At 41.4% G+C, this 15158-nt stretch overlaps 1 protein-coding gene and 1 long non-coding RNA gene across 4 annotated transcripts; one reads left to right on the top strand and one right to left on the bottom strand.

The window, feature by feature from the left end:
* Window positions 1-178: 178 nt before the first annotated feature.
* Window positions 179-15076, bottom strand: LOC147167105 (transmembrane protein 198-like). Of its 3 annotated transcripts, XM_086087761.1 has the most exons (6): window positions 14665-15076; window positions 4323-4468; window positions 4013-4254; window positions 2272-2847; window positions 2057-2205; window positions 179-986 (listed from the first exon to the last, which is right to left on the bottom strand). In XM_086087761.1, the coding sequence occupies exons 3-6, from the start codon at window positions 4164-4166 to the stop codon at window positions 837-839; spliced, it is 1029 nt and encodes a 342-aa protein (XP_085943887.1). In that variant the 5' UTR covers window positions 4167-4254; window positions 4323-4468; window positions 14665-15076; the 3' UTR covers window positions 179-836. The 3 variants fall into 3 exon arrangements, with proteins under 3 accessions (XP_085943887.1, XP_085943886.1, XP_085943888.1); XM_086087760.1 differs by lacking the exon at window positions 4323-4468; XM_086087762.1 differs by lacking the exon at window positions 4323-4468 and having other exon boundaries at window positions 2128-2205.
* On the top strand, window positions 3329-6952 carry LOC147167106 (uncharacterized). Its single transcript, XR_015096352.1, has 3 exons — window positions 3329-3423; window positions 4099-4204; window positions 6426-6952. It is a non-coding gene; the product is annotated as an uncharacterized LOC147167106 (long non-coding RNA).
* Window positions 15077-15158: the final 82 nt, after the last annotated feature.

The following is a 15158-nucleotide window of genomic DNA, read 5'->3' as shown; positions in this document are numbered from 1 at the left end:
GCTGTTTTGTTCCTGCCTTGTGTGAGTGAGCAACTAGAAAAAAATCTTGGCTGCGCACAGCATGGCGGCGACGACCAACTCCAGAATAGGAAATCCTTCCAATGACCTCTTTATTGCCTGAGAAAGGTCTGGTTGCTAAGAGCCCAAAGAGAACAAAACAATGGCACCCATTGAGCTGTTAAGTATCAAACATGTATTTTATTCATTTCTATCAACACGTATGTACAAATTCAGGTAACACATTGAATTGTCTAAAGTAAAAAAGACGGCTACCAATTGACACGCTTTTTAATCATCACTACCATGATGGTTGTATGACAAATAAATTAGAACGTTTGACGAGCTAGAACTTCACAAAAAAATCTGAGTGCAGCCTAAAAACAACTTTTATGCAAACACAACTGACTGTGATGTAACATTTTGCTTCACGTGTTTTACTTCACTCTCCTGACACACTGCAGCTAAAGAAAAGAAAACCACGCATCCTTCAATGTTAAACAGTAACGACGCAACACTCAATGGCAATGTGACTCAAATTGGAAGTACAGTACGTCAGATTTACCACCTGATCGGAACGCACCTCAGGCTCTGTTTTGTATTCAATACACGATGCGAGGAAATGGTAGGACCTTGTACGCTTCGTGTCTTGTTCCTCTGAGAAGCACCGCTGTCATAGTGGCTTTAAATGTTCTTCTTTCCCAAAACAAACAAACAAACAGCATCCCTCTTTTCATACGCAGATAAACAAAACATTCTCACAGGTTCTTCAGAACATCACAAGCACGTCACAGAATCACAATGTCCCTTTTTTTCTCTTTTAATTGACATCACGGTGCTCAGACCCTGACGACAGGGGTTGTAGCTGTGAGGGGCACCGTGGAGCCCGTGTCACAGTCCAAGTCGATCATGGTGTGGTTGGCGGTGCTCTGGCTGCTAAGGGAGGTGCCGGTGCCCATTTGTCTGTCCCGCAGACTTTGCAGGTAGCTCTGAGGAACACGCAGAGACAGTTTGAGCTCGACTACGTTGTTGTGATCAGGAGACGTAAGCAGTGGACCCTCGGAACTCAAACAGATGGATGATTCAGCAAACTATTTTCGATAGCGCGTCTTCATTTGAGTACACCACTAGGACACTGTCCTGCCCAAATCAGGATGAACAGCCTCCTAGAACAGTTGGAGTTCTGAGAGTCCACTGTACTAAATTCCAAAATTAAGAAGTACACAGTTAGGTCAAAATGAACCTCAATTGAGTCAAGAATGGACCAACCCAACTTTTTTTTGCTAGTTATTTAACCCAAAAAGTTGGGTCAAATTAAATGAATAACCCACAAAACATTTGACCCAGCTTTCTACGATATTTCAACCCAAAAGTTGGGGTAAATTAAGTTAATAAGCCACAAATCAAACCTGTTTTAGGGTTGTTTTGTTGGTTATTCATTTGACCCAACTTTTTGGGTTAGTTTAATAATCAAAATTAATTGGGTCAAAAATGAACCAACCCAACTTTTTGAGGTATTTAATCCCAAAAGTTGGGTCAAATTAATGACCCACAAATCAAAAAAAATTGGGGGTTAGTTGAATAACCCAAATGAATTGGGTCAAAAATGAACCAACTCAACTTTTTGAGGTATTTAACCCTAAAAGTTGGCACAATTAAATTAATAACCCACAAATCAACTCACTTTTTTTTTTGCAGGTTATTCACTTGACCCAACTTTTTTAGTTAGTTGAATGACCCAATTAAATTGGGTCAAAAATGAACCGACCCAACTTATTGAGGTATTTAGCCCCAAATGTGGTGTCAAATTAAAATAATAAAATAAAACAACCCAAAATTGGTTTTATTCATTTGACCTTGGGTTGATTTGTGGGTTATTCAGTTGACCCAATGTTTTAGGGTTACCTGACTAACCCAAAATGTTGGGTCGGTCCCTTTTTTACCCAATTTGTGTTCATTTTGTCCCAATTGTTTTTAAGAGAGTAGAAAATCAAGATGAAGGAGACAAGTTGTGAAATAGATAGTGACGACAGCACACGCCATGTTGGGTGACACTGACCGGCGCCAGAAGGTCCCCAGCGTAACGTTTCACTGGGGTGGCTTTACGGCGGTACGTGCCTTCCTGCCCACCTGCCTGCTGTCGCTTCCGAGCGTCCTTCTCTCGAATGCGCATCAGTTGCACTCTCTTCTGACGCCGACTTAAAACCACTAAAAAAAAGAGGGCAAATGTTAGCATCACAGCATCCACTGGCCATCGGGCTTTTCCATCCTCACCATCCGTGTGGGAGAATCTGCCATCCGTCAGTTTCCACTGGACCAGAACTCCGATGATGCTGAGGGCGGGCCAGATGCCCAGAATGACCAAGCTGTACCAGCATAGTGGCGGCCCCGGCGACAGACGCAGGCACCCGTACACATGTTTGACTAAAGCCAGCATCTCCACAAAATAGTCGGCGCACACCGTCATGGTGGCGGCGCCGAAAACCGCCGTGGAGAGGACGGTGAACAGCTTCTGCCACTGCAGCGTCATAACGGCAAATAGCATGGCCGATCCCAGCAGCGTGCCCAGGGGGACCCAAACCGTGGTGGGCGTGTAAAACTGCATAGTGAGCAGCAGGGTGGCCAGAGCCAAGAGGAGGCCCAACAGCAGGCCCGTCATGAAGAGGCCCACGCTGCGGACCATCATGGTGACCAGGCCGCAGAGCAGGCCGATCCCGAGGCCGATGCCGGCGCTGGCCTCCACGCTGAGCTGGGTGTCCAGAACGTGCTCCTTGTGGCACAGCAGGAAGATGACGACGGAGCCGAACATCAGACCGGACAGGAACATGACCGCCTTGAAGCAACGGTAACCTACAAAGGGGATGCATCATCGGGGATTGAGTTCATATTGCATCGTCATGGCTTACCGTTCGGTATTGATAAGTCAAATACGGTCAGATCCATACATTTTGGGACACCGATAATAAGGGCTGAGAAAAAAGGTCGACCAAATTGGATAAGTTGACTAACATTTTCTGCCTCGAAGCTCCGCCTGAACCATATTTCATGTTTTATCCACGGACATTGAATGGCGGCTGTGATCTGATCTTTATTCCTTCAGTTAGTGCCCCATCTAGTGGTCGAATGACAGAAGTAATTTGCCTGCTTAAACCGCTCACTGACTTAGTACTTAAGTGGGTTTCTATTCAAGACAATACAGCACGTTGAGCCTCCCCAAAACACAAGAAAGAAAGTTCTGAATGTCATAAAAAGAATTTGCGCTGTAAATATTATTCCAATATATAACCAGCCACTCGGTTTTAGGTGTTCACCACTTAACCAGTAGAGGGCAGTCATCAGCTAAGCACGCCCAGAAGAAGACAGAAACAGTAGCTAATAGCTAGCTCTACCCTTGTTTACTCATGGAATAATGTTAAAGCATCGTATGTAAGTGATTTTTAAGACACTATTACACGTGTAATGTAGATATAATGATGTGTGTGTGAACTAAATGGTAGTTGGTGTTTGGTTTACCTTAAATGGTAATCGCTAGCGCGCTAAAGCTAATCGCGATTGCTAACAATTTAGCATAGGCTAATTTTGTTGGTGTTTCAATACTTATTTCACTCAGTCAATTCAATTTAAGTCGAACCTTAGTGGATTGAGTTTTAAGAAGATTCAATGGTGACAGCCCTACTGATAATGTTAATGTTTTTGGCTCTGAATAATACCACAATAGATTTGAAATTAAACAAGCTGTGCTGCAGACGTTTGAGGGCATTAAAAAGTGGGAGGCATATAGCCAACCGGTAAACTTATAATTCCTACACCGTTCACCTGATTTGGACATAAATACCATCTCACTCAAGTTGAAAGTCTCCACTTAAAACACAATTTATTTCATTTCAAATCTATTGTGGTCTTTTAGGGCCAAAAACACGAGAATTGTGTTGTTCTAAAATGTATGAATCTGACATTAGTGTTCCCATCCCGAGCATGCGTGTAATGTGGGGGCCTACACGAGTTTGTTTCTCACCAAAGAAGCAGTAGATGATGCCAAAGAGGCAACACATGGAGCAGATGACAGCAGGGATGATCTCATACTTCCGCTCTATCTCCAAGCTACAGGCGTCCACTTCGGCGCTGCCGACCCCCGCCGAATCGGAGCTTAGCGCGGTGGGATCTGCCATCCTGGGGTTTCGGGTCCAGAGCAAGACCAGGACACAAGGTAGACTGGCTGCTGATGTTATCTCAGGTCCATCGGAGCCACTTTGGTTGCTATGGAGACAAAAAGTTTGATACGTCATAAACACAAACTTCATACTAACTTGTATACACAAACACACTTGTTGAAGCTGCTACAACTAAACGGATTGTGACTTCTAGGAGGTTAATGTGAGGGAGCCACATGCGACTGCATGGGTGGACCGCTGGCAGGCCTCCGACATGAGCTCACCACAGACCAGATCCGATTACGAGCAACTCACGTTTTCTACGAGGAAGAAAAAAAAAGAAGCAGTCAGTAGCATATGGCCCTGCTTTCACTATTAAGGGTTTAGGCATGCAAGTTTGCCTCGTCACTGCTCCTTGACTCGAAGTGTCCCTCACACTTAGTTATTCCACATTGACAGTTCAAGGTTCAACACAAAAACGTGCACCTTCATGTGTTTCCTGGGAATGACCATGTGGAAAAAAATGAGGCCTCCTCGGAAACTTTTCCTCACTCTTGTACTTTTTGGTTTCTCTCTTCTGCTTTTGATTGCTATCAGCTGCAGGACAACGCACAAATGCGGAATATTCCGATCATGGCAACGCACGTGGCCGCTCAAGTCTGGAGAAAATGAGAAACATGTTTGATGCTTCAGTACTTAATTAATAGACTAGACAAAACTTGAGTACTCAACTCTTGAGTAGTCACCAATACCAATACCAAGTACGACTTAATTTTCTATTCTTATAATTTGTACTTCCTGATCATAAAATGGGCACACGTCACACACACTGGTTTCGGCCCGATACCTAGTATCGGTACTCGCGCCTTCCAAGTTAAACTAAATAAATGTGAACATATTCTAATCCGAATGTTGAATCATTGATTTTTCTTGGCAAGATTGTCCCATTTCTTGATTGCAGTCAGAGAGAATAACGTGAATACATGAACAGACGCTCCTGAATTCAACATTACATTTAAAATGCATTTGAGAATGGCAGTGTCTGTCTCCTTTGAACAAATTGTGACTTTTCTATTGATTATCCAGAATGCTGAAATCCATTCATCCATTTCTAAAACGGAATAATTAAAAAGTATTTTTAATCATGACTCATTTAAAAGGTACATTTTTTTTGTATCAAATAATAGATTAATTAATGATAATAAAACTATTTATACATTTTTGTGAATTTTTTTGGGGGGGGCATAACATTTTTATAATACTTTTAGAAAAACACAAATGCAAAACAAGATTTTGTCGGATGCTTGCATAATAAAAACAAAAACAAAAGACACTACCCACCAACACTAACACGAACAAGTGCCCGATCAATTCATATACAATTGCAGTAATCATAAACATAATCAAATGATATCTTCATTTAACAGCTTCCAAAATCCAGATTGATTCAAATGTGTCCTTTAACACGTGTAATTCTTTCTAAGAGAAGTGTTGATGACATCTGATTTACCAATTGGTCCAATGTTGGTCTACTACATTATATTTCTTCCAGGAAAGAGAGGAAAGTGTGCATTTGTTTTGGGAAAAATGACGTCTCCCAAAAACAACGTATTATATTATATTATAACAGATTTGCGGATAATCCTTTCCATCACACAACCACATTTTCTGACCGTGTCTAAATAAACAATATTACATATTTTACAGACACAATTTTACCCAAAACATTATTATTATTAAAAAAAAAAATTAACCTCATCTACGAATGGCCTCACTCATCTGTCAGTTTTAACAATCAAATGTGCACAAACGTTTGCCCACCGCTTGTCTATATGGTGTGAAAGTAGGTGAAGATTCCAGCCTTCTGTAAAAACTGAGCACGTGATAGGCTGCTTAGTACATGCATGGACAGACAAGAACTTTACAACAATTTGTTTCCCTTCGGACTGGGGCTTTCCAGTAAGCCATAAAAGAAAAATGTTGAACTGAATCGAAGCTTTGTAATGCTTGTTAAGTCTGATGTCATTGACTACCTCGCCAATACGAAATGAAATCAACGGTCAGCTAATAACATCCAGCGCCCTGGGCAACATAATTTTTTGGTGTAATGCTAACGTTGCTAGAACACCTCAGCCGCTTTGCTACTTTCAAGTAACACTTTAAGCGTGAGCATCTGAGAAGTAACTTAGTTAAGTAAGTCGCGATGAACACACACAGACGCTCCCATGCGTTTGCATCATGTTACCATGAGTCACAATGGTGTCCAATGTCTTGCAGTTTTTAGAAGACCTCGCCGCTGTTGGAGAATAGAGCCATTGTGGGCCATAACAAAGACTCAGAGGCCCATGCCGTGACCTCTAAGTGGCAATTGCAAGAAACCATGGACGTGACACGGGGGCCCAAAAAATGACGGCCGGGAACTCCAAGGATACGAGTGGAGAACGAATGTTTGCCGTCAAAGATGGGAGCCAAGTGTTTCCTTCACACTGCAGCTGATTGATGGGAGGCGGGAGTGACAACAAGCAACATGATCAATCTTCAAGATGGAACTCGAGCAATGCTTCTACGCCGCATTTTTTACATGAGCTCAAATCACCTAGCAACTAATTGCGTGTCAACAAGATGAAAAGTCTGTAGTCCAGCTAGCTTTTCAGTTTTCAACATGGTGGAATGAACAGACACTGTTAACTCAATACAGCAGACTAAAAGGCGATGAATAACGAATAAGACTGGCATCCATTACTACTTTGGTAATAATAATGAACAAAAATGATTCCTTGCTCCATAAACGGGCTACAAAAAGATCTTGAAGAGCTTCCTGAATCTATTCTCCATATTTTACTTCCTCAGTTGATGACAGTACACTCTGGAAAGAATGCCAGTCAATCACACAGAGACAGGCGTTAACCATTATACCACATTAGAAATTCATTCATCTCATCATTCATTTTTTCTACATGCAATTTACCTTGAACCTGGAGTCCAGAAAGAAAGCTTAGTGGGACTGGGAACAAAGCTTAAAGTACCAAAGCTATACGAGTCATCATACTACATGTAAACTTGGAACCTGATAACTCAGTGGAACAAATTAAATTCATGGCATATGTACAGTGCTTAACACATCCGTAAAGAGAACATCTAGTACCATGAAGAGCTTTAATGGAAACTTTCATTTTCAGTGAGCTCTCTCTCTTTTTTTTTTTTTATCATCTAGAACAGCAATAATGAATTTTTGACTCAAGCTTTTTAGACTCAAAAGTTTCGCTAGCTCAATGTGTGGTCAGAAAGTGACCTCAACTGCTAAAACATATTTTTCTGTTCAACAAAAGTGAAGAACAAATCCAAACATTACAAATATTTTGTCGAGCAATTTTCACACATAAACAAAATTGTCACAGACGGTAACGAGATTTGCTCACCTGACTTCTGTGCTGGCAATGCGGGACACTTACATACACTTTGGGGTTACGCCATGGCCGTAGTAAACTGAGAAAACCTTGTATTTCTCATTTAGATACGGACCGGCAGTTAATACCACTGATGAGCGGCATTAGAAAGCATCTCGTACAATTGCTTAGGAGGTTACACCCCCCTGAACAAACACAGCAGGGGGTTGAGTAATGCACAATTGAGTGCTCAGCTGCCGAGGAGGCCGGCCAGGCTACAAGTTCCCCACATAGCAAATTTGGGTGTGTTTAATCAAGAGTTGGACACGCGTGGTCAGTAAAAAAACGTCTGTCCCGCCGACTTGATGGCCACGGACAGCTGAGAAGATAAGATTATGATTTGGCTGTCTGGAAGAAGCCACCCAAGAATGCAAGCTGTGCTGTGCAGTTGCAGCCATAAATCAGGCCGTCTTCGACTGAACATGTCCACAAGCCCCCAAAAAATTGTCAAGTCTAGACAACGGGAGCCGTAGAGAAAATGTGGTGGGTTTCAAATGGGTTTTTACGAGCTGAGTAGGGAATTAAAAAACATAATAACATCTGTTTTCATTCGGGAGGATTATTGAGCAGGGCATCATATTGGGCCCCCAAGTCAGCTTCCTGCTGAAGCAGGAAGGACCTGATGAGGAAGTGGAACATCAGCTTTCAACGGGTCTGTTTTTGTGACATGGAGCGATGACACCAGCAAAGCTTTCGAATCCTCAACACTTGACGCCTCAGATCAGTGAACACCGATGTTGAAGACTTTATGCTGCGGAGAACATCAGCCAGAGTCAGAAGAGGAAATAACAATCTCTCGGGATCGCTTGCTAATCTAAAGAGAACACGTCACCAAGTGATCCTGCAGACACGACCGAGCTGGTTCCCGCTGCGTGTTGCAACTCTTTTCGTGTTGGTTTCCTGAAACAACTTACATGGGCACATTTTCCAGACTCTTAATGCTCAAAGATGAAGGTCAAAGGTCCTTGTTTCTGATCACATCATCACAATCATAACTTTTTCAAGGCAACATCTGCAGCCATCATTCCTGCCATTCTCTGCTTTTTTTTTTCTATTCAGTTTGAGTTTCTGTGCCACTTGTCCTGCTCAGATGCCAAAAATGTCAGTTATTCTCTTCTGTTTGGTTTTTGTTCAGCCGTCTCCCCCACACAGTATGTCCTTCGTCAGCTGTTCAACTCCTGGTAGTAACTACTAGTTACCGGGGATCTTTCAATAATGTCTACATACTTTTCCATATTGTTGGTATGAATGATTAGTATTCCCAAATATATTTTCTATAATGCGAAGATACGGCATAACTTCCGCATAATTAAGTGTAAAGTGACGAAACAAAAACAAAGGGCTCTTCACATTTACACTTAGTTACAAATTGCCAAGTCAACCCATATGGTATTCTGAGGGTGCGGCCATTTTGCCACTTGCTGTCAACTGAAGATGACATCAATGTTACTCAGGTCTTAGGAAACATCCAATCATAACTCAGCTTCAGAAAACAGGTCAGCTGTGATTGATCGTTGCCTGAGCAACATTGATGTCATCTTCAGTCCACAGCATATGGCAAAATGGCCGCCCCCTGAGATGGATAAAAATGGCTGGATTTTGCTTTATAACTCTTATTCCACAAATGTAATATTGGTCAGAATGTCATGTTTAGACTTGTGAGGTCACACATAACATATTGTCAAGAAATGTTTAAGGTTGACTTCCACTTTAAAACGGACCCATGAGAGCTAGCGTGAAAGTACCCTTTAAGTTTGCTAACCCCCCCCCCGGCCCAACTGACACATTATTCATACTGTATAATCTCACCTAATTAAAGCTTGCCTGCCCTCAGTCCAAACAATAGAGGCCTTTCAACAAAAGACTGGGAGCAAGTCTGTACTTTTAAGAAGCATGAAAACAGCAACACAAAGAGGACCCGTTAAGAGGGCAGTCACATGTCTTCAGTGTATGCTTATAATGTAGCGCAGAAATATGCATCACATCCTAACAGCCTCATATTCCGAGTAAGTAAGGAAAGTCCGGACTCCGCATTGCACTGAGACAGTGTAGGCCAAAGTGTGTTGTCGCTTTCCACCAACATTACACAGTTGAGCGCAAGTGAATGCGTGAAGCTGCGACAGACGTGTATAACGCACACTCCTGACGCACTTTCTGCAAGTTGTGTCTCACCGAGGCACGCAAATAAATGCCAACTCTGTGGTTACAACTCTGATATGTCAATTTGTTGTCAAGGCAGTGTGAAAGCGGTTCATGAATTAAGGCGAGTCAAGTCAAAGCAAGTCAAAGTATTCTTACTAGCGGTGGGGATGAGCTTCTATCCCATGCCGGGTGTGGCTGTAAAATACTATATGTGACATGATGAGGTTTACATTAAAGGTTGGAAACGAATCAAGTGGATCACCACTCTTCAAAGGTGTTCTCAAAGCAAAAACACCGCACGACAGCAATTGACAATAATTGTACATTGAGAGTGACCTCGGCAGTTGAAAAGATGGTAACGTGCTTTCCAAACAAACACAAAAACCTCTCATTTTTCTGTCTGGTTAACTGTAACCCCAAAAAAGTACAGCTCCAAAGTTAGCATAAAGGGAAAAGTAAATAACCTGCAATCCCAACATACATGTATATTTTGGGAAAACTGATCTTGTGGGTTTTTTTTGGGAGGTTGCAAACCTGTCAAATGTCAAGCGCAGATTAAAATAGAATCCAACAACAATAGCACACTTGCTTATTAAAATGGAAGTTTCACAGCCATTTTGTTTCATTTTGTCTGCCATCAAGAGTAGTTTTAGGTGTTTTTTACTGAAAATGTAAACACTCCCAAAATGAGCATGCATAGACAAGAAGGTGTCTAGTACATGACGTATTCCAGTCCTATACAGCTGCATAATTAGGAAGCAAATGAAAATAGAGGTGTGGTGGGGTTGCTTCAGTGCATTCCCCAAAACTCTTCCATGACACAGGTATAATCAGTGTTTACAGTTCTAACAGCAGTTTTTTGGGTAGATGTTTGGACGTGATGGGATGTATGTGATTTTCAACATTGTTTTTGTTTCCACTCTTGTCACAAAGCCACAGCTCTATTTTACAGACAAACGCTTACAGCCTCACACTGTGGTATTAAACGCTATCTGTTGTTAGTAATAGATTAGAAAATCGGTGCTTACTAAATGAAACTGAATTTAAAAAACAATCTCTTTTTCTTCTCTTTTTTTCTTCTTTTTTTTCTTCAAGAAAAAAAGAAGAAGAAGAAAAAAACAATCTCAATGTGATTAATTTTTTGGAATATGACAATGTTGTTGTTTCCAATTGGACACTGAAAGTCATAGTTTGTGAAAACAAAGAGTTCAATCTGGCACACACAAGTACACGGATAACAATAATACAATAAACATCACTGTTGTAGAATTTGTGCTTACACGTCTACATTTATACGCCACATTGCAATCGGCTGAGTCACATTACTTCCTCAACTGTTCTTTCACATACAGTATGTGCAGACAAATTTGTTAGCCCACATATGTCAAGTTTCTGTCAACGACGACTGGTCTGTAAGGGTTGCATGACTTGCAATTTTTATTTGATTTTTTGTCGACAAACTCAACACCAATGTGACAAATTTCGACTCAACTAGTAGCGGATCGATATTTTTTCAGTACTGTATTAAGAAATTTAAAAAATTACAGGAATAGGGAATGCTTGGCACTAGGGGTGTGAATTGCGTAGTACCTGGCGATTCGATTCGATCACGATTCATAGGTCACGATTTGATTCGATGCTGATTAATCCCGATACAAATCTATAAATTGATTATTGCGATTATTTTTTTACTCACATTTAGAAAATATTAATCAGTAAACTTGTACATGTACACTGTAAGATTTGTATGAAAATGTATTTATTTATCTGAAAATTCATGTTTGAACAGCCCTGAAATAAAATATTAAGGCTTAATGTTCCATTAACAGAACATTCTTCCATGCTTAAAGTGTGAATCCTAACCCCAAGTAAGACGTTTTGTTCAATATTCCCATAAAAAATGTATGTTTAAAAATCGATTTGGCCACATATAGAATCGATTCGAGAATTGCGTGCTGTAATATCGCGATATATTGCCGAATCGATTTTTATTTCAACACCCCCACTGACAATGGAGAGTGCGTACACCGAATTTACGCAGAACATACACGTTGGAACACAAAACTCATCCCCTGTGAAGTGATGATTTTTCCAGACAGAGAAAAATAATCTTGCTGGATGCGTTAGCCGCTGGGACGTCCAGATAACACGTGCACAACTTGGCCAAACAAGGAAAATGTGTCCTTGTTCTGGGACCACCACAGCACTGGATTTTGCATTGAAGGAATTTGTTGCGTTAGCAAATGATCAGGGATCTCGTCGTGTGCGGTGGAATCATTTCCCGATCTTTCTCTCTACTTTTTACAGCGCGGGCTGAAAAGTTATTTAAAATCCTGTTGGAGTCTGTTTTTCCCCTTTACTGATTCACACTCACTTACCAAAGATGCAAATTCAGAAATGGAAGACAATTTAAATCAATTAAGGTGCCTAATTAAATGCATTCAACACACTGATCTGTTGCTGCAAGCTGCTCTGCCTGCTCAAGCCCAAAACATGATTAGCGACTAGTTGACATAATTGAATAGTAAAGATGACAAATCGACTAGTTTGTACAACCTCAAATGGTCTTGAAAAAAGTCTTGTCAAAAAGCAACTAAAAACTAACAAGAAATGCATTCACATTTGAATTGGGTGATTCTCATGTAAACATATCCTTATGTTTAAACTGGGGCTAAATGTATTGAATTACTATTATTGACTATGATTATTAGGATTGAATCCCTCTCAGCTCCTCCCAGTATGCCAGTAGGCAAACAAAAGGAGGGTGAAACTCCATATTGTATAGCAAACAATGTACTTCACATGTGAACTTGAGCTACAACAGATTGCTCCGCTCTTCTTCTACACTGCTGTTGTTCATAAAGACAAGCTCAGAGTTCCATTGCTTAGAAGTGTCCATGTGCTCAACACTTGGACAAAACTACGAAGCCTAGGCATGCGCTCAAAACGCTGAAGCCCACAGCAAGCCCCCCCCCCCCCCCCCCAGCAAATTTGTGGCTTAATTCACATTTAACGTCATTATTCAGCCGTGTCACTGTCAAACTTTATTTATTTTGGAATCCTGAATAACATCTGTGTCTTTAAAAAAAAAAAAGAGAGAGAGAGAGAGACAAGGCTGAATTGAGCAGAATTCGTTCTCACAGTCTAAACTGAAATCCAAAAGTCAGTAACGGAAGACTACAAGAACTCAAGCATTGTGCCACCTGAACATGAAATCAATTGTGGAGCGAGCCCCCTCTTGTGCAACATTTTGGAGGGTCCATTCATCCAGAAGAACATTTTTGAGGACCTGCTGGCTCATCATCTCCGTTCCCACAGTTGAGAGATGAGGTTGAGATCAAAGACCTTCACACCAAAACTCATCCAGCTGCCATATAAAATACAGTGGTGCCTTGAGATACGTGTTTAAGTCGTTTGGTGACCACGCTCCTAACTCAAAGGGGTTTAAGCGGGATTATAGGAGTTATGTTCATGCAGTAAATCCTACAGATCATGAACAAAAAGTTGCCATGCGAGTCACCCCTCCTGAAAAGTGGTTTATCACTTATTTAATCCTCGATAACAGCCTAGTCCAAAAACAAGCAAGATTGTTTAAAAAATAAATAAATAGGTAGCTTGCCTCTTTTCCTGCCTTCTCTTTTACCCCAAAGCAGGGAAGGATTTCCTCTCTGCCTTTTTCAAAGGGGTAAAATCATCTGCTGCAGGCTGACAGACTAGTTCACATTGAGATGGTGGCGTGCACTCAAGTGGGGGTTGGAACTACAGCCTTCAAGTCCCTGGTAAAGACGGGACCTGTGGGCTGTCATCTGACTACCCAAAAAACCAAGAGGCACTCCTAAACTAGATCACAAGAACATAACCGCAGGGCTCAAACTCCCGGCACGCCATGTAGGCCACAAGGAGAAATGTTGGCCTTGTGAAGTGAAGAATGTATTTATGGTTTGCATAGAATGTACAAACCTAAAATTGTGTCTTTTAAATAGAGCTGAATGAACTGGGCAAGTGGGGTATTTTACAGTATACTGCAGATGGCTTCCTGTAAATTGAATGAACACACACACACACACGCACAAAAATAAAACATGTTGCCATGACTTTTCTGTGTTACAACACTGTTGACTAGGGGTGTGAATTGCCTAGTGCCTGGCGATTCGATTCGTATCACGATTCATAGGTCACGATTCGATACTGATTAATCCCGATACGAATCTATACATTGATTATTGCGATTTTTTTTTAAATAAAGTAAATTTGAACATGTACACAGTAAGATTTGTATGAAAATGTATTTATTTATCTGAAAATTCATGTTTGAACAGCACTGAAATAAAATATTAAGGCTTAATGTTCCATTAATAGAACATTCCCTCATGCTTAATGTGTGAATCCTAACCCTAACTAAGTCGTTTTGTTGAATATTTCCATTAAAAATGTATGTAAAAAAAAAAAAGAGATTTAGCCGCATATTGAATCGATTCGAGAATTGCGTGCTGTAATATCACGATATATTGCCGAATCGATTTTTTCTAACACCCCTACTGTTGACTGTACATTCAATTTGGTATTTTGTCCGTACCCTATTTCAATAATAATACATTCAGATTAGCCAAACTGTTGCTGTAAAGAATGCTCTACAAATGTCAACACAACAAATGAAATCATCGTTTCCACGCACATACATACACAAAACTGCACACCTCATAAAGCCACGTTTAGCAGGGATATTTAGTTAAATGGCAACGCTATTTTAAAAGCCATTTTCATGATGACTTTGTGACAGTTTACACGGATGTGTACGGGGGCATTGGAACCAGCGTTGTTTTATGACGCCACATGTTCACCACTACAAAACAAAACAACACGATGCGGTGTATCCAAAAAATGGAAACGTACGGCACAAGATGTTCGAATGACGAAGGAAAACTTACCGAGAGAGCCAGCAGCTTGGAACGTTCACTTGAGCGGGACAATTGGCGCTGTCAGCAGACAAATTATTCCACCATTCACAAACACAAAAGCAGTCGTAATGGACCGGGGGAAACCGTTTTTTCCCCTAACTTTTCCTAAACCTCCTTGTTTTAAAAGCGACTACTACAACTACAACACGCCAACAACAACGCTTCAGCACCTCGTGTAAGTTGTCCAAAAAGAGTCGTTCAGCTATTAGTGAGTTGAGTTTAGCTGTGGAAGTGGAGAGGGAGGTTCGGGCTCCACTTGGGACGAGTCCCGGTCCAACCTCGCTCGCTCTCCCTGGAAAGTCTCTCCTTTGTCGTCACGCACCGCCCCTATTTTCTCCCCGTTCTCTATCTGCACTTTAAAAAAAAAAGGGGAAAACTTTTCCCCTCTTCCTCGTCAGAGGCAAATCCCTCTCAATCCTCAGGAGGGGAGGACGAGGAGGGGTTGGCCGCGCCGCGGGGCATCC

This window comes from Leptonotus elevatus, chromosome 10 (assembly GCF_054856555.1).
Source record: "Leptonotus elevatus isolate MCC_2025b chromosome 10, RoL_Lele_1.0, whole genome shotgun sequence".
Taxonomy (NCBI): Eukaryota; Metazoa; Chordata; class Actinopteri; order Syngnathiformes; family Syngnathidae; genus Leptonotus; species Leptonotus elevatus.
Note: the sequence above shows the minus strand (reverse complement) of the source record. Positions and strands in the feature narration are given on the sequence as shown.

What these genes read in the sequence shown, in the direction of transcription:
- LOC147167105 (XM_086087761.1), bottom strand. Translation starts at nt 4,166, where the DNA reads ATGGCAGATCCCACCGCGCTAAGCTCCGATTCGGCGGGGGTCGGCAGC. An exon ending in CATCATCTACTGCTTCTTTG is followed by an intron (nt 2,848 to 4,012) that starts GTGAGAAACAAA and finishes TCCCCTTTGTAG; the next exon opens with GTTACCGTTGCTTCAAGGCG. An exon ending in CAGATTCTCCCACACGGATG is followed by an intron (nt 2,206 to 2,271) that starts GTGAGGATGGAA and finishes TCTTTTTTTTAG; the next exon opens with TGGTTTTAAGTCGGCGTCAG.